We start from the raw sequence: 22,481 nt of genomic DNA, 5'->3' as shown, positions 1-22,481 counted from the left end.
CCATCTCAAGGACCTGGTTCTGGCGTGATACGACCTAGTGAATCAGGGATATTTGAGGGTAACCAGACAACCATTTCCAAGGAGGTGCAGCCAGTGTGGGGAAGGGAAGATCTCATGTAGCTGCGAGTGCAACCTACCTGAGTTTTGATGGCACATCTGTGAAGAGTCTCAGGATAAACTTTGTAATGATGCCAGGATGATATGTAGTTGGGATAAGGATGTAACGGCCTTGCTTAAGGATCCTCTTCAAGAATACAGTGCGTGTGTTGATGTATGGAGATGTGGCTACTCTCTCCTGCACAGTCAGCTTGTGTAGTCGACAGCTTCTGTTATCCTCCACCTATAGCCACAGAGCATAGGGAGTAATACAATGAGAGACATCAGAGCTAACAGGCAGGATTTTCCCTGAACATAACACAGTCTTTCATGGACAGAAAAGACAATGTGAAATAAAGGTAAATGGTTTGGCAAATATTTTTTCACCCACTGAAGCTGTGGCAGAGATAGTCCCAATGGGCAACCCAGTGCTCCAAGCGCTACACAACACAGGCTTCAGAGCAGTGCTGTTCTGTGCTTCACTGCATCAGTGTATACCACTAAGTGGAGGTGAAAGTTTTGGACTGGCAAAGACATGCATCCACTAACAGAGACATAATGGTACTGCAGACTTTTGAACGCTTTCAGAGATGCATGCGTGCTTCAAGGACTCCACCCGCTGAGCTACACTGCCATCTTAGATGAGGCTGAGATTCATCTGCCTCCTTTCTCAAGCATGTAGAAAGAGCATTCCAGTCTTACATAGCAGGCTCTCAATCCAGATGCACAAAGCTCTATTTTCATTGTCCTTTCCTGAATACAAAATCATAGAATGGTTAGAGTTGGAAGGGACCTTAAAGATCATCAAGTTCCAGCCCCCCTGCCCTGGGCAGGGACACCTCCCACTAGACCAGGCTGCTCAAAGCCCCATCCAGCCTGGCCTTGAACACCTCCAGGGATGGGGCAGCCACAGCTTCTCTGGGCAACCCGGGACAGTGCCTCACCACCCTCACAGTGAAGAATTTTTTCCTAATATCTAATCTAAATCTACCCTCTTTCAGTTTAAAACTGTTACCCCTTGTTCTGTCGCTACACTCCCTGATCAAGAGTCCCTCCCCAGCTTTCCTGTAGCCCCTTTAGGTACTGGAAGGGGCTCTAAGTTCTCGCCAGAGCCTTCTCTTCTCCAGGCTGAACAACCCCAACTCTCTCAGCCTGTCCTCATAGCAGAGGTGCTCCAGCCCTCTGATCATCTTCGTGGCCTTCTCTGGACTCACTCCAACAGGTCCATGTCCTTCTTATGTTGGGGGCCCTTATGTTTTGTTCTAAGCCTTGAAGCTGTGCTTAACTTTGCCACAGCATAGTTAAAATATAAACCTATTTCTTAAGCAGCTCCCGGGGGCAGAGAGAGCCTTTTTGGTAGTTCTCATTCGTCTTCAGATAATTGGGCCATGGTCTTCCAAAGACCTTTAGTCATGATAAAGAGCCTAGTGGGTTAGAACACTTCTGACATACAAAAATTATTCAACAGAAATGAAGATGCAGCACTGATACTTTTCTCAAGGAAAATTTCTAAATCAGATATAGAGGCATGAGCAAGGCAAGGTAAATTATGCTACTTTCTCTAATGACACTTTTCAATATATGTGGTTAAAAGGTGATTGTCAAATGAATAGGTGTGATGCAGATGTCAGTAACTGAGTGTTAAAAACCGACTATTTATTAGGGTATAGACTAGGGATATTTTAGGGCCATACACTCAGTGGAGTCCCACTAGTTATAGCAACAGAGATAAGATAATCCAGGTCCTCAGTAAAAAAGCAGATGCAAAGCTGTTTCTGTTGCTTTCCTCCTTCTTTCAGTTCATATGTTTTCATTTTACTCAATTTGCCCTGGGAGTGCAATTAAATTACTGTTTGGGATCCCTTTGGTTCCTTTTCACATATGCTCATTTCCTACTCACTACTTCAGCTTTTGAAAACACTCTTGACTCTTTATTCTAAGTGGCAAAAGAAAAACTGCAGACTTTTCAAACTCATTCACTTGGCTGTATTTGATGATTAAACGGAGGCAGGAGCTGCCAGTAAGAAGGAGAAAAAAACCCTCCATGTTTCAAGCATTAATATTTTTTTGTCTTTCTCTTCAAAGCTTGGGATAGGAAAAGCAGTTAAAATTCTTTTGCGATAGGGAAAAATGACTTATGTTCCTTTAGTTCAAATAGAGATTGAATTGAACTACATTCAATTTAGTTCAAATAGTCTGTCTAATGTTAGCTCTGGTGACTAAGTCCAGTACACACGCGAAGCTCATGTTGAGAGGAGAGCCAGACCCCACCATGGTAATGCCTCTATCTGCCAAAGATCTCAGTGACAGGATGAAGCAGAAGAAACTCTGAACCAGGAGTGCAGATGGCTGCCTACCTTGAGTATTTCAAAGCCAATTGGGATGCTGTCTCCTTTCCCTTCTTTCTTGTATTTGCGGCGATCCTCCTGTTGTAATGAGACCAACACTTTGTCCTCAGTCTTCTTAACATCAAAGACATACTAGTAGAAGAGAGAAAAGGGTAAGCTGTTAGAAATACCTTAGGATACTGAGGATAAAGCCATCACCAAGGAAATATGTGCATACAAAGGAGGCAAATGAAAATACATGTGGGGGTGGGAGGAGAGTTGTCCATATAACAGACATTCCCAGCAATTCACAGCTTAAAATTAATGCTAATAATAAGGATCTTTAAACCAAAAGTATCAGCGACACTGAAGGAGGTAATTCACATAAAGGACGGCATGAGACAGTATTATAAAATAACTGTCGAGGCAGCAGAAGAGAACATCTCCTCTGACAGCAAAAGACAAAAGATTTTCTTTATATATATACATAAATCAGGAATGAGATAAAAAAAAATAAACCAGCAGACTCTAGATGGGGTCTTTGAAAGTTTTTTATTCTTCTTTTAACTTGAACATCTAAACAGGCCCTGTAAATTTCAAACATCTTTATATAGGACCTGCAAATGAATCAATCTTCCAAAACCGTAGTTAACAAAAAAAACAAAACAAAGCCCACAACTTTGTTCCACACCTACAATTTCTATTTAATATAAGAATGACAGGAATACTAATTTTCAACTTTCTCGGTTTTCCTGAAAGTCTTAGGAATACCCAGAAAAAAGGTCTAAGAAGGACTCCTGCATCTTTAACATGCAAATCTTTCATCCAAACTGTTTAAAGTAAACTTGAATCAATTTGGGTTTAAGACCAATCAAAAGAAATTATTTCAATTTTAGGCAGCAGTTCCCATCTCAATAAATCAGACTTGAATTGCTTATTACCAGAGCAGTTCACAAGTAGGTATGTACCCTTTCAGTTGACCAAAAAAGGGCCAGGTAGGTGTTTCTTTGCACAACAAATAATTAAATACTCAAATTCGTTCACTATTAGAGACTCCTTTAAATTTTGTTTCTTTCTTGCATACAGAGGGCAAATACGAGTTGTCAGAACCAGTGGAGGGGAAGAGGACACTATTCATGCCAAGTTTAGACAGATGCTGTATTCTTTTATCCTCAAAGACCTTTCAATGTGAAGCAAAAAAATAAAAGCATAAAACTGCAGCAACACACAGCTGGGCACTAGCGTGCACCACCCATTCTGATTTAAGCCGGAATTCTCTGACAGCATGGAGAGGAATATCATCAGTGGTTCAATTCCCCCCTCCCTGCTCCTCCAAGAGCTGCTAAAAAGCAAATCCTCATTGAGCTTTGCTCTGAGGTAGATACTGAGATTGCTTTGGTTACTGTAATGACTTCACATCTCTCTGTGGTTAGAGCTCTGCAGAATAAGGCACCATCTCATTTCTCCTCCCTGACCCTCGCTGTCTCAGACAGTGTTACACCCACATGGTGGAAACACCAACCTCTGTCAGAGTTGTCTGAATCACAGCAGTATTGGAAAGAAAAATCAATAGCTTCCCAAGCCTCTGGGCTTCATTAGTTGTTCACAGTATTTACAGTCCAGATTGGCCTCCTACAGAACTACTGCTTCCTATTCTGGGCTGGCTGGGTTTTGGTACAAATTCAATGCTTCTTGTACTCTTATTTGTGTGCTATATCAACATTGTGGCAGAGAAAGCACAGGATCCTGAAGAGTCCTAGGGCTTGCAAATAGCCTCTGCAGAGAGAATCTAAAAAGCGAGATATAAAGAAAGATGCAGCAACACCTATTAAGGCACACTTTAATTCTTGTCCCTGTTGAACTATATGCAGTGTTACCTTGTCAGATAGCCTAGAGTGTTCCAGGGCAAATGGAGGTGTGGAAGGGGAACTGTGAGAGTGCAAGAGAGCTCTCTTAGTCTGATGAGAGGTATGCAACTGTGATGATCTTTGATCTGATGACATTTCAGCTGTCCTAATGGGTAACAATCTGGAAATCAGCAGGTGGCCGTAGGAATACCTTTATACTTGACTTAAATTCCCTTATTTTAAAGGGACTGGAAGTGTCACAATCCCTCTCTGTACAGATAAACTTCACAGAAGGCCTCAGTGTCAGGCATTTCACTCGGGGAGAACAGACAGAGATTATCTCTAGACTGTGGTAGTATGTGGCACACTAATTTATAACTGCCCTAAGCTAACATAAATGTGTTCCAGTGCTGCTATTAAGAGCATTTTAATCAACTAGCCTAGAGATAACCCTGGAATAAAAAGAACTTCCATTCATCAGGCATGGCACTCAACCGTAACGTGTGTATTTTGTTCTCTGTTGCAGCTAAACACTTACAAATGAGACCCAGACAAGCACTTGGAATACATCCAAAATCATACAGGGGAATATCTGAATAAAATCACCCTCTGGAAATGAGGCACCGAGAGAAGACAGAGCAGTGAAGAACTGCTCCTCCATCTACACCTATGTGACAGGACAAGCTAGGAGCTGAGATTCACTGCTAGTCTGAACAGCAAAGGCCATTCCAATACCCTTTTCCAATATCCTGCTATGAAAATGGAAGGGGGCAGACAGAAACCTCCCGCACAAATGCAGAGAAGCAGACATAAGAACATCTTTAATTAATCTAAAGTACATGCTGAATTACAAAACAACAGAAAGGTCAATTTTCAAAGTAATAACTAAAGCAGTAAGTGCCCAGACAGTAATGGCAGTTTTATACCTGAATTTGCATGCACTGGGATGAAAACATACAACACTGAGAAGGGCAGGAAGGTGAGAAATGGAGTAAGAATGGATGAACAGATAAACTGAGTAGCTTGCAAGTTACCAGGTAGGATGAGACAAGGAAAATTCTGTAATGCTGGTGAGAGGGTGAGTTTGGGGAAGCGACTATATACTTTCAGACTTTTAGAGTAATGCAAAGGGATACTAAGTAAATACAATGGATCAAATCCTCAGGCTGTTTACAGATATTAAGTGAATGGACTTCCGTCATTAGGAAATCAGACTTGCTGCCTTTCTACAACTGGGAAACTGAAAGAAGTTCAGGCAGAACTTGGCGTGTCTGGCTCATCAGCCCCAAACATGATCAGTCCTAAACAAATATCTGAACTCCTCTGAGAGATTTCAGAGAAATCACTGAAACATGCAGTGAACCAGCATACTCCCAGAGGACAGATGCTGGCAATGAGATTTCTGTCAAGTAGTCACTGCCAACTCCTAAATAGGGTGGATACTTCAGAAGCCCTAACTAAAATGGATAGACTTTAATACCTCACAAAATACAGTGATTCCCACCTGGGGATTCTGCAGGAAGGTCTCTCTGTTATCAAAGCATCCACCAGAGCGATTTAGCAGGGGCTCTGAATTCTTTGCCCAAGCCCCATGCATCATTTTCTTCTCCCAGGTCTTGTGGATACTGAAGTAGGAGGTATTCACAATCCGGCAGATGTCCACATCAGTGAAATTCTTACACCAGTCCTCAAACGTCATCCTATTCCATGGAACACCAGGAAAGTCATGGTTTATTTTAAAATAGCCAGTGATACTCACTCAAAGAGCCAAAATAACACATGAAATCTTCCAGTAATTTAAGGGGAGGCATTGCTCAGCTGTCCAGAGGCCAAACTGATTCACTGGAAAGCTCTCCATGTGGAAATACTTGTGAAGCCACAATCACACTATCTTAGAACTTAATTTAGAGAAATATCACCTCAGTGTGTTTAGTCAGCTTGGGATTTGTTCAGTTGCAGCACCTAAGCCTAAAGGATAGGTTGTATCTACCAGGCTGGATTTGATAACATATGTTTTGCAAAGGCAAAAGAGATTACTTGCAACCAAAGCATATCCACTCCTCATTATGACGGTCCTTATTGTTACGTCTGCCCCTAAGAACAACTCAAACCTCTGTACTCTGGACATAGCTCTTATTTAGCATCATCTCAGTGCTGTAACCCATGACTGCTAAAGTGACAGATGGGACTGCAGAGCAGTTAAAAAACATTCACCTCCTCTAACAGCTGGCAATCTCTGAACTACCATCATTTCCTGGCTTCTTAATGGCCCAGAACCAAACCCTACAGCTGGCTTCCAGCTGCCAGTTCTGAAAAAGCCAAGAAAACAGAAGACTTTTCATACTGAGCCCTACCAGCATGCTTGATGCAATATTGATGAACTACTGAAGAAGTTGCTGGACTGCCTCAGTGTACCTAGGCTAGAGTTTTCTATCTAGAGTTCTAGAGATTCTGCAGAGAATGAACACTTCTTGTGCCCATGCTGGAAAACACCAGCAAATATCAAAATTCATTGGCTGCAATTGTATTTACAGATACCTCAGCCATGGTTGACCTAGAAATCCTACAGATAGGCACAGTAGTCAGTAAACAGGACTGACAATGCGTTCAATATTTGGCATTTTGTCATGTAAACCAGCACATGTGTTGTCTTGGATTCTGAGTGAATGTCCTAAATATAGATGATAGATTTTGAAGGTGTTTGAAACTTACATTTACCAAGAGATACTAATTTTGTTCTACTAATTTTAATACATTTTTTCTGTTCTTCTCTGTTTCTGCCTGAAACAGACCTTGTGCCAGGACTGGATGATCTTATCCATTTGGGAAAGGTGTTTTTGAAGCTGTTAAATGGCAGAATTAATGACAATTACATGGTGTAGCCAGTATCTCCAAACCCTTCACATGAATCCCACTCACCAGAACTCTCCATCATTCTCAAGAGTGAGTCCCAAGCTCTTACGTTCTGAATTGTTGACTTTCTTCCACTCCTCAGAACTAAAAGAAAAAAAGAAGAAAAAAAAAATGAAAAAAAAAGAACAACAAAGATGATTAATACATTAAATACTTGTTATAAAGGTAACATTGGAGTACTGAAAGGACAGATGATATTCAGGAAGAAAGTGCAAGGCTTACAGGAGGAGTTTTAAAACATTATTTGATTTGAAAGCTACTAAAAAAGAAAGAGATGAATGGGAAATTGGTACAACTAGACCAGAACCTCATTGATTTCCTTTGTCACACCCTCCCTTAGGATGCTTAAACAGCTGGTTTGGAACGTCATATGAGATTGATTCTATTCCCTGAAGGCTCTTCAAAAGAAACCTGGTTTTCCTCCTCAGGAGCTTATTGAACACTTCCCTTAGACCAGAGTATTCTCTCTGTCTTTCAATCTCCTTAAATAAAACAGGCCTGAGGTCTGAGATTTCCCCAGAGAGCCTTTGAGAAGGAACTGTTGCAGCATGAGCCTAATGTCCAGTTTCCAGAGTAACACTACACTGCACAGACACTTCATTGCCTGCATTAGCATATAACTTACGTGCTCTGCATTGTCCCATGGAGGCACCTGCCTCTTTCCACTGACTGCAGGGGAGCACAGGATCCTAAATGCAAGCAGTCTGATGCTTAAATCAGACATGATAGAAGACAGCATGAGCCCCTTCCCTAATGTGTTCATTAGGCAAACAGAGCCACAATTCCTCACTCCCTTTTCAAAAGTACTTGGAGGTTAAAGTTGAACATGGTTGGCAGGAGGGAAGGGACGTTACTTGCCATAACAGACATTTTCTTAACCTATTTGGAAATTCTCAGTTTAATTCTGTTAGGCCAAAAACCATGGGCCAGCCTCAGTGTCCTTAGTGCTTCCACTGGAAAGAGTGGCAACTGTGCCAAGACAAGTGAGGAACCACAAGGGCTGAAGTTAAACAAGACATAGTAGCTCTTCTGCTCATTCTTCGCATTTCACCTGAACCTAACTCTTTAAAAGTAATAGATTTTTGCTAGCTAAAGTATGGAATATAAGAACTTAATATGCTGCTGTTAAGAACATTGCATTATTAAATGCTAACAGTGGCTGGTAAGCACAGTGTTGAACTGTAACATCCTAGTTAAATGTATTTCATGTGTGCATTGCCAGTGATGGAATACATCCCCTCCAGCAACCATTTCTCTCTCTGTAGGGGTGCCAGCTAAGCTCATAGCCCACGTAAAAATTAATTAGAAAATAATTCAAGAAATCACAAACGTGGCGATTTCACAGCATTTTTCACCAGTCACTTAAATTATCTGAGAATATAAGACTTATACCATCCCCAGCAGCTAGCAATTACAGATGAGAAACTGAGTCACAGACAAACTCAGTGGTGAAGCTGGGAAAAAACCTCATGGTCTTGACTCGTCACCTTAATTGTAGGCTGTCTTTCTACTCATGCTTCAGTGTGCCAGATCAATGACGTATACTGTAAACTAAGGCCCAGGAAGCCATAACCTCCTGGCTCCTCCAGGATGTGTTCATTTGCTCAGAGGATGCTATACTTGGGAAGAGATGGCACAATGGTTCAGCCATCACTGAGTATTGCAGACTGGTGTTGTGTCTCAACAGTGTTTAACAATGCATCTAACGTCCAGTGGCCCTAATCACAGTTTCATTCCTTTGACACTGGATTTGGCAGCACTTACTTGTCGCTCCAGGGGCCGTTCCACTCTCTTTTTCCCCAGGGATTCCTCAGCCTGATCATGAACAGCTTTTCTGCCTTAAAAGAGAACACGAGCCTTTCTCCAAGACGCAGCTTCCGAATTGCAGTCACTGCATAGGCATGGCCGATGACAAGACCCATCTCTGTCTCTGCTTCATTGGTACTGCCAGAGGAAGCCTTTAGCACCAAGAATGACAATTAAAACAAAGAACTTACATCATTGAGGGACCTGACAGCTATATGTTCAAGGGGCAGGACAGGGAAGGCTTGTCTTCTCACACAGAGCTACAAGTTCCCTTTCCCAAGTGATTTGACTGTGCAGGAAAACAGCAGCACTGTGGCTCAAAACTAGTGGCTCACTAGTCTGATCTTCTGCATGATAGTGCTGGACAAGTCCTAGCAGACAGAAGCCCAGAGCATAGGAGAATACTGCCTGCTACAGCCATTCTGTCTCCTCCTGGCCTCAGAGAGTTAAAGACTGGACAACCTTTATCAGCCCTTCCAAAATCTTGTCATCTTTACAAAACGGCTCTTCTGGATATTGATGACTGTGCTCAGACACAGCACTGTCTGGTGGTGTCCTCAACTGGACACTTTGCAGGGCCTAAGGATTTAGCTGATGAGGCCAATGCCTGTTTTCTGCATTGGGGGAAATTTGATACCCAGGAAGAACTACTGGCAGTGGGTAAAAATAAAGGGCACAGGCAAGAAAACTTTCTAGCCATTTGTTAAACCTGTCCTGTACCTCACTTGTGACCTGGCAGGCCTCTCTTATGTGGCAACTGGCAGATCTGCAGGCTTTCTTAGGAACTGGGTTTGCTCCTCATAGACTTCATATAAGAAGCCTAGTTTCCAGTAGTGATCAGGCAGTAAACTGTCCTGCTGGATGACCGACAAGCTGATCTGATAATATATAAAAATTGCCAAGCTCTGAAAAAGACCATAATTTCATTTAATGCATCCAGATCATAATGTCCTAAGTACATCTAAAACTAGAAAAGTAGTATCATATAAAGATGCTGGAGTTGCTTTGAATGACTGTCCCTTTACAAAGCCAGTACAATGCTGCTTTTAAGCAACACATCCCAGGCAGGACAGGGGAAAAAGTAAAGCTGTGCCAGTGCTACAACCCTTCTTCTCAGCCAGAAACAACCCAAATGATCGTGGCTCTGGATTCATCACACCCTGGCTGGAGCCAGCATGGGCCTCTTTGCACTGAGCCGTATCCAGTCTCTCTCACCTATATTGGGCTATAACTCACTGAGCCTTAAGACACTCACTCTCTTGGACAGCAAGGACGGAAGATTTGACTCAGTGCAGATCTCTGTGTGTAAACTTGTAATACCCTAATTAACAGCACAATGATCAAGCAAGCCTTTGCTCTGGTGGAGAGAGATGGACTTATTCGAGTTATGAAATGCACATAGTACTTTCTCAGATATTTTTAGCCATTTCACAATTTCTCTGGTCTAAACAGACAGGGTCCTACACCTAAGGCAGGTGTTGCGCTGATACAACAGTGTTCAGTCCCCAAAGATGAGAAATCAGGGGGAAAAAAAAAAAGAAAAGATAAATTTATAGCAAATTGGAACTGACAGATGGTCTGGTAACTGTGAGACTTTCACCAAGACCTCTTTGCCTTTCACTGACAACAGCTCCTAAAGAATCAGCTCATGTACACCAAGACTGGCTGACATTTCCAATGGGTTTGGGCTTTCTCCAATGTAACACTTTCACTTGCATTTTTCACAACTAAAAGCAAACAAGAGTCCCTGACAGCATGGGAGTCTGCAACCTCTCCTGCTGCTTTTGTTATCCCCCAGGCTTTTCTTACTGCTGGGGTGCCTTCCCCACCTCATTCTGAAGACATTTATTTTTTTATTTAAATGAGATATTTAAACATCTACTGTCTGTTCAAATTTCTAAATGGTGAAGCTCAGGGCTATTCTGTAATCCAAGGAAAATGATGACATATTTGTACATCAGCAATGAAGCCACTTGAATATTAAATATTCTACACCTAGCAAACTTCATTGTGTGTAGCTATCAAAAAGTGATAAAAGCAGATGAGACAAGTCAAACCAACAGGAACAGCCTCTGCGTAATCAATGTTTAGAAGCACCTGTGTTTAATTTGACAGGCAGAAATATAATACCAGGAAGAAGTGAAAGCATTACGACTGTCTAATTAATTGCTTTTTAAAATACAACTCCCTGTACTTAGCCTATCTCCTCACCAGATCCATGATAAGAAACTGAACTGCCTTAGTATTTGGGAGCAACCTATCAACCCAGAAACAATGTTTACAACAATTCACACCAGGAAGTTTGATCTGCTAGCCTGGTCTGTGCAAACCAGATGGAATTCTTTCTAAATAAAAATTCAGTCTTTGTGAAAAAGGTAAAACAAACACCAAAGACCTAGAAGAATTTGTTTCTGAGCAGTTGCCTGATGTTGCTGGGAGGGACAGTTCAGGACTCCTGTTCTTTCCTAGCTGAGTTCTCAGGTTCAAATTCATCTCCCAGAAGGTACCACGTGTTCCTCTTTGGTACCATGGCACTGGTGCAGGGCAGTGCATGGCCAGGGCCAGCTGAACAGAAAATGTTCTCAGGTATCTCCCAAACATGACTGATTTTCTGTTGTTCTAGACCACTCCACAACTACCATGATACTCACAAGAATTTCTGAATGAACCAACACTTGAGGTCCACCAGTTTATTGTGGATTTAGCACTTATACTACAGATATGAAGTAGTTAATTGCTACAATAACATGATCTTCATTTCACAGATGGGGAAATTACAGCAAAGTGTTTAAGTGATTTAACTAAGTCCACATAAGACCTTAGCTAAAGGTCTTAAATTGGAAGCAAAAGACATGGGAGTAAGATGCTGAAGTGCACCTGGATGCCAACCCCGCAACTTCTAGAGAATGATCCCTTTCCTGCAGACCGCACTTTAAAAATCATTTAAAAGTAATCTTTTAGGAAATATTCAGATGCCATGGCAGTTTGTTAGCCTTCCACATGTGGTAACAGCTTCAGACATGGTGAGAATTTTACTGCTATGGAGTCATGGCCTGACTGCGCAGACTTTGATAGAAGGTGACTTAAGCCTAGTTGTCACTGGTTTCTCTCCTATGTCAAGGGGCTGTGCAAAGACCCTTGTATGCCTGTGGTTAGTGAAGCATATAGCAGCCTTTGGGAGCCGATACTCATCTGTCTTCCATCACCTCAAGTGAATGGGCAGAGGTAAATCTTCCAGAAGGCAACCCTGTACCACCCTTGGAGAAGCCATCCCCTCTCTTCTGACTAAGGGAACTTCAGGGTCATGGTCTCCTAATATAGGCACCTGAGTTAGCTGCTTCCCATTAGCCAGCATAGCCAAGCTTTGCTGGTTAATTCTAATGGGGAGTCTTATTAACAAACAGTACTACTTGAATAACCAAGTGAGCTCAGCCTTTCAGCTCAGCTCCAGTGTTACACTGAGGAGATGACTGCATCATCACAATCAAAGTCAAGAAGTCTCAGCAGCTCAGTGCCAGCAGAACTGTTTTCTGTAAACAGATTTCCCTAAGAAATAAAGAAATTAAATGCTGCCATCTGGCCTGTAAATTAGGGCATTCGAGGTGGATTAACCTCGGGTCAATCACAACAGTGACCATTCAGAAAGAATAGCATTTCAGATCCACAGTAAAGTGCCAGCACAAATGGCTTTGTGGTTTTGTGATCGTATTTAGGGGCTCATGGAGTTGTACTTGGCTGACAGCACTGCCAACTTGCTAGCTTTTTCCATACCAAGCTTTTCCAAAGCATACAGATGAAGGACATACTCAATATAGTTATACTAATAATGGTATTTTTTCCAGTTTTTTTTCATTCAAATTAACTCTTAAAATCCATCTCTCTATACATACCGCAATGTAACAGCTGATCAACCCGCCTCTTTTATGCACTTTCAGCAAGTCTTCAAACAGCTTCATCTGCTCAGAAATAATCTCACCATATTTGCCCTGTACCAAATCAATAGATTCTGCCACTGCTCCAGTGAAGTCCACAATTGCATCTGCAGCGCTGCCTCCATCTAGGGCTTCGTAAGATCCAGCCAGCCTGGAGATAACACAGAACATTCTCAGTCACCACGTGGCTGTTTGAAGTGCTCATTTAATTTGGCTTGAATGCAGGTAATATATTTATGTCTAACCAAAGGGAAAACAAAACAGAACAGAACAAAACAAAATAAAGCAGAAGATTGCAGATAAAATTTTGCTGGCTTTCTAGGAGAGGAATGTAATGATCCTTAAGGCTTTGGGCTGTTGAAATAGAGTGCATTGCACTCTTTTACGATTCGCCTCCTCCATGCAGATTAAAGGAGGAGTTTTCAATCTTTTTAGATTCTCTACTAGCATCAAACCTAAAACACATGGAAAGTATGATAGAGCTGAAAGACAAAAGAAACAGATGAATAGAAGGGACAGCACTGAGGACTAAAAGGACAATGAACTAGCTCATACTTTGCATAAGCTTTCTCCAACAATGCACTCCAGAATTCATTTTTCACATTGGAATGGCAGTAGATCAACTTCCCATCCACTGTTGGCAGCAGATCATCAACAACCACTTCTGTCCATTCTCCAAAGCACCAGAAACGGAAACGGAAAATCCCAGCATATTTCTCTGGGTTTTTAGCGTCCCATTCTTGTTCATTAAAGTCTGGAATCACCTGAGAAACCATACAAGGGAAAGTTCACCAAGATTTATTCAGAGGGCAGACTGCCCTGGAGCATGCACAATGCTGGTATTCAGTTTCATGAGCACTTGACCTTAAATAGGTCACCTTAAAAGCAGTAAAAAAAGAGGGTGAATTTGGTACAAAGTCAAACATAGTCCCACCTCAAGGAATCTTTTAGGTAAGTAAACTTCAGACTGATCTGCACAGAACAACAAACAAAACTTATTGCACTCTCTGGCTTTGCTATATCTCTTCTTTGGTGCTCAATGGGACTGTGGAGTGGGGAGGTCTTATAACATGAAAAACAAACTTCTAAAGAACGGGAAGATTTGAATCCACCAAAATTCACCAGTCATCAGAGGCACATTAGTCCTAGAGGGAAAAACATTGGCTGACAGGCAGGGAAACAACCAAGGTTTATTAGCTTTATTTCATGCACCAAGCATGTTGATCACATACCTGCTGCCAGAGGGTCTCCCTCAGAGCCAAGCAGGAGCACGCAGCCACAAACCAGCAGTTCCCCAGGGTGCCTTGGTGTAAGTCGTGGGAGCTGATTCCATTCACAAAGAGGTGGGGATCTTCACAGAGGTCCTAACAAAGCAAACCAGAGATTACTGGAGACTTAGTGGAACTTGTTCCTTCTCTCCCATTGCGTTCCTGGCTCTGTCTCTATCTATATGCAGATTCTCACCAAAGCATAGATGGCTCTTCCTGTGATGCCTCACTGCTGCTCACCAGCTTGCCCCTTGCTGTGTCTTTCCCAAGGGGAACAATGATAGGCTGAAGATCAAGGCACTAAAAAGAGCACCTGTAAGTATCATTGAACATGGGAAAGCCACAGGGGTGCATTTTTTATCAGTATTGTGTTTGCTACCAAGAAGTCCTTTGTAGAAGGTGTTCTCCTGAATGGATATGTGTGTGACCTCGCAGTCCCAGGGAGAACCTCCCAAGCCACACTTCAGAAAACAGGTAATCTGACTGTCCCATAAGTGATAAGGAACCTACTGGTTTCAACTCAGTGATTGCTCATGACACTCTCATGTGAATGATTGCTTTTCCTGACTGGTTGAGAGGATGGAAGAGCAGACAGCGCTAAGAAATCCTGCTCTTTTACAGTATAAGAATAACCCTAAATTTCAACACTGTGGAAGGTAACGATCTTATATCCAGGCATTATAAATGCAGAATAAATAACTCCTCGCCTCAAAATGGCAGGAGACTCCAAATTTCCTGCAGTCTTCCCAGTTTGTTATCAGCAGTAGGATAAGGAGTTATGCTCCTTCCTCATGGATTCTCACTGCCCTTTGATAATTTTAGATGATGATCCCAAAATACCAAGATGGCAATCCAAGCCTTGCTACACACCATGGGCAAGTCAAAACCTCTCAGACTTCCCTTTGTTGAGACTGTGACAAATCAGTGCCAGCTGAACTTACTTTCAGAGAAAAGAACCACCTTAGTGCTGAGCTGAAAGCCTGTTCTCCTGGGATGGTTTAGCAGATGGCAGCCTGAAGTCAGCTCACAGTGCATAATGCCGTTTTCTTTAAGAAGATTGTAATTTTGGCATGACACTTTTCTCATTAAATAACAATTGGTAGAAATTTTAAATGCCTCTTGGTAAACACGTGACCTATCATTATACAACACACTTCTTCTGTCAGTATTTCTTGTACGTGTCTTCACTTAGAGAAATTTCAAAGCTTATTAACAGACCATAATAAAATTCCGAATAACAAAATGGTGCCTAAGAGGAAAACTGACCATGTACAAGATACTCATCTGCATCATGGACAGATTCACTCAACCTGCCTGGATGTTCTGATATGGAATAGTAACAGGAACTTCAGGCTAGCACTTCAGTGCCTGAAGTTGCCTGTTGCAGGGGCTGAAATCAGTTGACTATTTGGCCCTTACTGCATGGTGGTAGCACATATTCCAGACCCAGCTTGGGCAGACTCAAGTTTCACATCCCATTTCCATGCATGTCTGGCAATAATAATTTCTAGTTTGTTTTTCCTTTCAAAATGTTATTTTGTTAGCGTAAGAAACAAGGGATAAATTGAGCCTTCAGGGTTAAAATTGTCCAAACTTTTCTGTTGCTAGAGGAAGCCAAAACTTTCATTGCTTTTGAAAGAAATGAAGCACTACCGTGTATTACAAGTATCTTCTCTTATTTGGTTTGCTTTGCTAAAAATAACCACATTAAAGTGTCATTTTTTAATTGAAGTGTGTCTTGCATCTCACAGCCCTCAGAGAAAAAAACAGAGAGCAGCATGTGTCAGCTGCCAGACGTACGGATGAGATTAGCATTTGCTGACCACTGGGGTCCAAAGCAAACATAGAAGAGCAGAACTTAGAAACGGCACCTCCCTTTCCACCATAGTCACTAAATTCTTCAGGATCCTGCTTGATAAACCCTTTCTTATTAAACTGTCTGGGAGACCTGGACTTCTGAGACTAAAGAACAGTGCAAGAAAATGACATTAGCTCTGTTTCTCTTGTCATTAATTACAGCCATCATAACAGCTTCTATGATGACTGTCACTGTGTGGCTCTCATGAGATGCATAATAATACTCAGGTGCAAGCTACAGCTAATTTCAGATGTTTGATCTCTTCTGGGCTTTTTGCTTTTCACCACTTACACATAGAAAATTCTAAGGAATACTTTTGAGATGGAATTAGCTATCTAAGCCACAATTCCCCTAATACAGTTGGAAATGGGCTATTTAAATCTATTATTCTGCAGTCCTTGTGAGCATCTTTAAGCATTTTTGGTTGCCCCAAGCATGTAAAAAAATTAAAAAAAAAAAAAAATCACTTTTCCAATAATGCAGTGATCATTTAGGATAGTCAAGGACCAAGGCAACTACCATCAGAGGAATTACAAGGAAGAGAGACCGTCATGAGATATGGCCTAGGCATTTCAGAAGACCTGATGCCTTCTATCCCTTGCAACCTAAGCACTTCCGTTCTGAGTTCCACCAGAAGTACCTCCCTTGCAAACATAATGGTTTAACCCTAATCCCTTTCTCAGGGTCAGCCTGCATCATTGGTGCTGTAAAAAAGAGAAATACCTTCACATTTCCAAGAACAAGTTTAAAGGAAGATAATGGATCTTATTATACATCATTAACATATAATAGCCATACTATTTCTGATACAACACTGCTAATAAAAGCAGTTGTTGTATTATTTATGCCCACAGGGAGCATTCCACCATCCAAGATGCAGAGCTCTCCCCAGTTCTCCTCTTACGCGTGTGCATAATAAAATAAACACCATCTGCAGAACTATAATTAGGCTGTACAGAGTCTGAAAGTGAGGTAAGAGGTTACAGGGGTTCGGGGTTCTGCTGAAAACCCTGATGCTCTTATTTTCATACCAGACTTATATTTGCATGACAGAAGTCTATTTGTGTCACCTATCCTTGCTGCACTGTGTAGGCTCGAAATACCTGACATTTAGTGTTTCTCGGCCACTGATGCTGTGAGAAATAAAGTGGCTCACAACCCCCTTTTTCTGATTTTAATTGGTTCATCTCTTTGTGACAGAGCAAGTAAATGAACTGGTTAACGAGCAGACTGGGAGAACACAGAGCAGTCTGGACATAAGAAACTCAGTTAGTGTGGGATCACAGCAAACAACAGTGGGAGAGACCTTGACAGGTTAGTCAGTCCCAACACTTGTTTAGTGTCCAAATTGGCTATCCCTAACCTACTTGTGACTGAAGCTTCTCTAACCTCAAATTAACACAGCCCATGAGGGAAAATGCACATGCTTCCCTCACTGCTCAGCAAGCCCAAGACTTATGTGAACGGAGACAACAGTCATTTATCTTTTCTTTCTACAGCAATCCCTCATATAATCTAAAAACCCGTAACAAGTCTGTCTTCTCTAGTCTTAATAACTGGTTCTTCATGTTTTGTATCATTGTTGAAGTATGGTACCCAAAACCAGACACCACACTCCAAATGAGGCTTTAGCAGCACTGAGCAGAGCTCAATGCTCTCACTTGCTGAAGCCGGGGAGCCATTTTTCTGTCTTTTTCACTTGAACTTCACATGCTTACCTTGTGTTCAGACTGTGACCCAACCTCTGATCCTATTCTATGGACTTGCTCTCTAGTCATCCTTTCTCCCTAACTGACCCATGGAGTCACTTAATACCAACACACTGTACTTGGTTGCATTGATGGAGTGATGCTGAATTCCATCCTGTTTATTCGACAGTATTTTCCCAAGACATCAAGGTAAGTTTGAATTCTCAGCCCTGTCAACTGGCTTGCAATCCTATCCCAGTCTGTCCCCTACAGCTTTCCCGTACATGAAAATAGTGAAGAATACCAGACTAAGGGAGATTTCTGTAGGACTCCATCAATACTACGCCCACCTAAGAGTGCTCCAAGTAATTTATTCATCAGCTATGCATCCCCATTACAGAAGTTTAAATTAATCCATATCAGATATTGCCAAAGTCTTATGAAAGACAAACTATATCAGATCTACTGCTTGTCTCTCAGTCACAAGGCCTGTCCCACTCTATGCTGGAAGAAAATCAAGCTGGTACATATTAGTGTATCTGACACAATATATTTTTCATAATAAAATCTATATCAGCAGACTAAGTCACCTGCTTAGATCTGATAAATTGCAGTTAGGAATTTCACTGAGATACAAAAATGTTTGGACTGTAGTACAAATATGAAAGACATCAACTTTTCTTTGCTTAGGAAATTCTTTACTTAGTAAATTTCAAAACAACGTGAACCACAGGAGACAACAGAAACCCCTTTCACTGGAGCTATGAAATGGTTTGTATATTGCTTTGTCACGATTCCCTAAAAAAAAAAAGAAGAAAAGTACAGGAGATAACTGATTAACTATACGCATTAACTTCAGGTTGCTGTGGCTACCTTAAATCTTAGAGTAATTTGGCTAAAGGAAAAAGTTCCCCTTAGCTCTGAAGATGCATCTCTTGGCATAAGTATTGCCAATATCCATGAACTAAAAAATATGCCATATTTGTTATAAATAGGGGAAAAGACATGCAAAGAGTTAATTAACTCGCTATGTGTCTTCACAGACATTAATTGAAGCTGCACTGTAAAACATTATGAGACATCTCTGATGTCTGAGAAAGGGAAAGATTATTTTTTAATAGATTAGGGTCTGTCATCTGACTTAGACAGAAAAACAGATATTCAGAGAAAGGGAAGAAGAAAAAAGCAATAATGACATTTGCAATTAAGATTTTCAAAGGATTCAGTAGCATTTAGAGCTCACTTTCTCCAGCACCCTTTAAGGAACCCAGCCCTAACATAAAAAATAATCTACCTTTGCTTGCACACAAGACCTACGGAGACAGGCATTTTCCTTGATTCTATCAGACTGATCTACTTAAGCCCAGTTCACCTTTCCCTTAAATTTTTTTAAAGCAGTTTGAATTATGTCAGATCTGAGAATTCTTTCCATTTTCTTCTCTTCTCCCATCCCCATATCATATTGAGTTAACTCCTGTAGAGAGCGAGGTCAGTGCAGGGAAGCAAGGAGAAAGGCAATTCTTTCTGAATATGGATGCAAAAATTCAGCTTTGGCTACAGCTAACTATGAACCAACCTCATCTAAAGGAAGGTAGCAAAGACAGCACTTATTTTGAGGTTGTGTAGCTGAAAAGGTAGAAAACACTGTCTATCCTATAATAAATCCCAGCTGTGCTGGCATGTTTATAGAAGCGCTCTCCAGATCAGGCTGTTTGCCAAGGCAATTGCAGTTAGCCCTAAAAAGAAAAATAACTGAGTCCAACTGTGCTAGATACTTCAATGCATGCAAAACGCCTTTTGCAACCTTGTTATGCCTGAAAAAACTCTGCTTATGGAGTGAAAAAAGAGAAGTCTTAAGTCACAATCATGCCCTATGACACAGCTCTAACCCCTCAGAGGACAGTTCTCAGAGAAACCTCCATCAAATGAAAAGCGGAGTCAGATACGACCCTGACTGAAACGGCCCTTGCTGAGATCAGGAAGTGACTCTATCATCAGTGCTGTTATGCCATGTAAATCATCAAAAGGAAGATTTAGCCCTCGGGTTTCTGTCTGTACACCCTGAACTCAGGATGTGTAATTCCTCTGTAATCTTCATGACCATTGTCCAGTTCCTGAGAGCAAGACAGTGCCCAATACTGCTTAAAAAAGAAAAACAACCGTACATCTGCAAGGGGAAGAGCATGCCAGTTTGCTCCAGCCTTGTGTAAAAGAAAACTCAGTTATTTGGGGACTAAGAAATGCTTCTTCCGTCTCTTCCCTCTCCAATAAATCCTGTTACAAAACCAAATGCATCACAGACATTTTTATAGTGTTTTTTTTTTCCATTTTCAGTTTGGGGCTAGTGGTGACTAATACTCAGGGAAGGCCATGCGTTTCAGCCTTGCCTTGCCCACAGGACACGTGTATTTGAGGAGGATCTGAATCAATGTTTTGGAAGAAAAAAACCCAAACATTGGGCAACGTGGTGTGTATCTTGGCTGCCTCTAGATTTCACCTGACCCTTGGAGCGCTACAGCTGCTCTCATCCAGAATACTGACACTTGCTGGAAAGGCTACAACTGATGTGCCGTAGGGCTGACCTTCTCCTGAACCTCAGCAACAAAGTGTTTACTAAAGTTCTTAAGAGTCCTCTGCCATTTCATCCCAGAAATCATTCAAGACTATGATGAAAGACTTTTTGTTCTTCCAGGATCCCCTTGGGAGTATATCATACCACCTCTCGCAGCACTCTCATAGTTTGTGGTGCTTTAGAACAATGGTGTCCAGAACTGCAGTACATTCATAATACTTTGTTTTTAGAGAAAAGCTGCCTTGTTTGAGGATAACATTTTTTTTTCCTCACTGAACTTACCAGACAACGGCCTTTGTCTCCCACCTCCTTCCCCTAGTACCTAATCATAGAATTGTCAGGGTTGGAAGGGACCTTAAAGATCATCTAGTTCCAAGCCCCCTGCCATGGGCAGGGACACCTCCCACTAGATCAGGTTGCTCAGAGCCCCATCCAGCCTGGCCTTAAAAACTTCCAGGGATGGGGCTTCCACCACCTCTTTGGGTAACATGTTCCAGTGTCTCACCACCTCATGGTGAAGGACTTCTTCCTAACGTCCAATCTGAATTGACCCATCTCTAGTTTTAATCCATTCCCTCTAGTCCTACCATTGCCCGACATCCTAAAAAGTCCCTCACCAGCTTTCTTGTAGGCCCCCTTAAGATACTGGTAGGCCACTATAAGGTCTCCTCCGAGCCTTCTTTTCTCCAGACTGAACAACCCCAACGCCCTCAGTCTGTCTTCATAGGAGAGGTGCTTAATGTTAATGTTGCCATCTTTTTTGGAGTATCTTCTTTCTTCCAGATCTCACTCATTAGCAATTCCAACCTCTATGGAACTTCATTCTCTGCTATTCCAAAGCTACTACAAGTATGACATAATTTGGGTGAGAAGAATTTAATCAAAGCATCATTTTAATCGGCTAAAAATGTCTATATCAATTTCTTGAAAAAAGTAATCGTTTTCCATCAGAAAAGACACCATTTTCAGGCAACTAACCAAAAGTTTTCTTATAAAATGTTTTTACAAGAATTTACTGTGGTTTTGTGATGGTGATGCTCTGTGAAAAACAGGTAGCTATAGTAGATATACTACTCAAGGCTGGACGATATTCAACACTTACTTATTACAGTGAGCACAGACATCAAAAGAGCTTTTGTTGGGTGAGCTGTCCACCAGCAGGAATAAGGACATTACAAATCTGTTTCTTAGTATTTAATAAAATCAATCATAAATGAGTTCAAAATCATTATTAGAGATTAGAATGCGTATGACAGTAAGGGGATACACAGCTGGGGAAGGGCCCCAGACAAGTCAGACTCATTGCACATGACGTATGCAGTCAGTCTGCAGGCGTGCTGTAAGCATTTATTTGGGAGTGCTACTTAGTAAGTTGCAACTGCTCCAAATGGGCTGCCAGCAGTTCAGGGGTCTCTGACCAATTGTCCTTTTTTCTCCACTGGAAAGCAAAGAAATTGAGGGCATTTTCAGGAAAAACTGAACATACAGTTCTTTTGAGAAACAGGTGGTATAAGCAGCCTAATTCTATTTCTGCAAAGAGCAAACCTACCAAAGTAGTGAAATTCTCTGCATTAAGTGCAAGTAACAGAGAGATGGCCAAGTTCGAAGACAGTCAGTTTAAAGCGACTCCCTGACATCACTTCCAGGCACACACTAACATGGCTGAGGTCAGACATGGGCTGTAAGTCTACTCACAGTTCATCAGACTAAAAGGCCACCCACCATCTAGCTATGGTTTTTTTACTGCTTCCTCAAAACATGTTTTTCAATCAAATTCTTGAACTGGTTTCCTAAGATGGGAAATAAAATCAGTAAGAAAAGGCGGTTGGAAAACTTCACGCACAATTTTTCACAACACTGAAATATTCAGCACTGGACCAGTGCGGAATAAACAATTCCCAGGTCTCTATGCCTGACTCTTCACCTCTGGCTGCGGAGGCAGCTATTTTCTTTGCCTGATAATAAGCACCACTTTGGCTCAGTGGCCATGACCTTTTTAGGCTTGTCCAGCCTGACCTTATGCTGTGTCTCAAGGGGTTGCTAACTGATGCAGACTGAATTCTTCATTGCTGCCTTTATGAGGAAGGGAATACAGTGTTTACAAAAGAGTATTAGGCAAATTTCAGCAAAGCCACCCTTTTTTGTTGTTGTTGTTACATTGTGGATTTTTTTTG

At 41.6% G+C, this 22,481-nt stretch overlaps 1 protein-coding gene across 3 annotated transcripts in view; it reads right to left on the bottom strand.

Moving 5' to 3' along the window:
* CAPN6 (calpain 6) overlaps positions 1-22,481 on the bottom strand; it is a 65,476-nt gene that overhangs the window by 11,147 nt on the left and 31,848 nt on the right. For 2 of the 3 annotated variants that reach the window (XM_074602074.1, XM_074602076.1), the window contains exons 4-11: positions 14,154-14,285; positions 13,477-13,685; positions 12,880-13,072; positions 8,948-9,141; positions 7,190-7,267; positions 5,751-5,970; positions 2,454-2,576; positions 138-340 (exon numbers count right to left, since the gene is read on the bottom strand). In XM_074602074.1, coding sequence (XP_074458175.1) covers positions 138-340; positions 2,454-2,576; positions 5,751-5,970; positions 7,190-7,267; positions 8,948-9,141; positions 12,880-13,072; positions 13,477-13,685; positions 14,154-14,285 — 1,352 coding nt within the window. The remainder of the gene's footprint in view (positions 1-137; positions 341-2,453; positions 2,577-5,750; positions 5,971-7,189; positions 7,268-8,947; positions 9,142-12,879; positions 13,073-13,476; positions 13,686-14,153; positions 14,286-22,481) is intronic. The other variant, XM_074602075.1, reaches the window with a different exon arrangement.

This window comes from Larus michahellis, chromosome 9, assembly GCF_964199755.1.
Source record: "Larus michahellis chromosome 9, bLarMic1.1, whole genome shotgun sequence".
Classification (NCBI taxonomy): domain Eukaryota; kingdom Metazoa; phylum Chordata; class Aves; order Charadriiformes; family Laridae; genus Larus; species Larus michahellis.
This window is presented reverse-complemented; position numbering and strand designations above follow the sequence as displayed.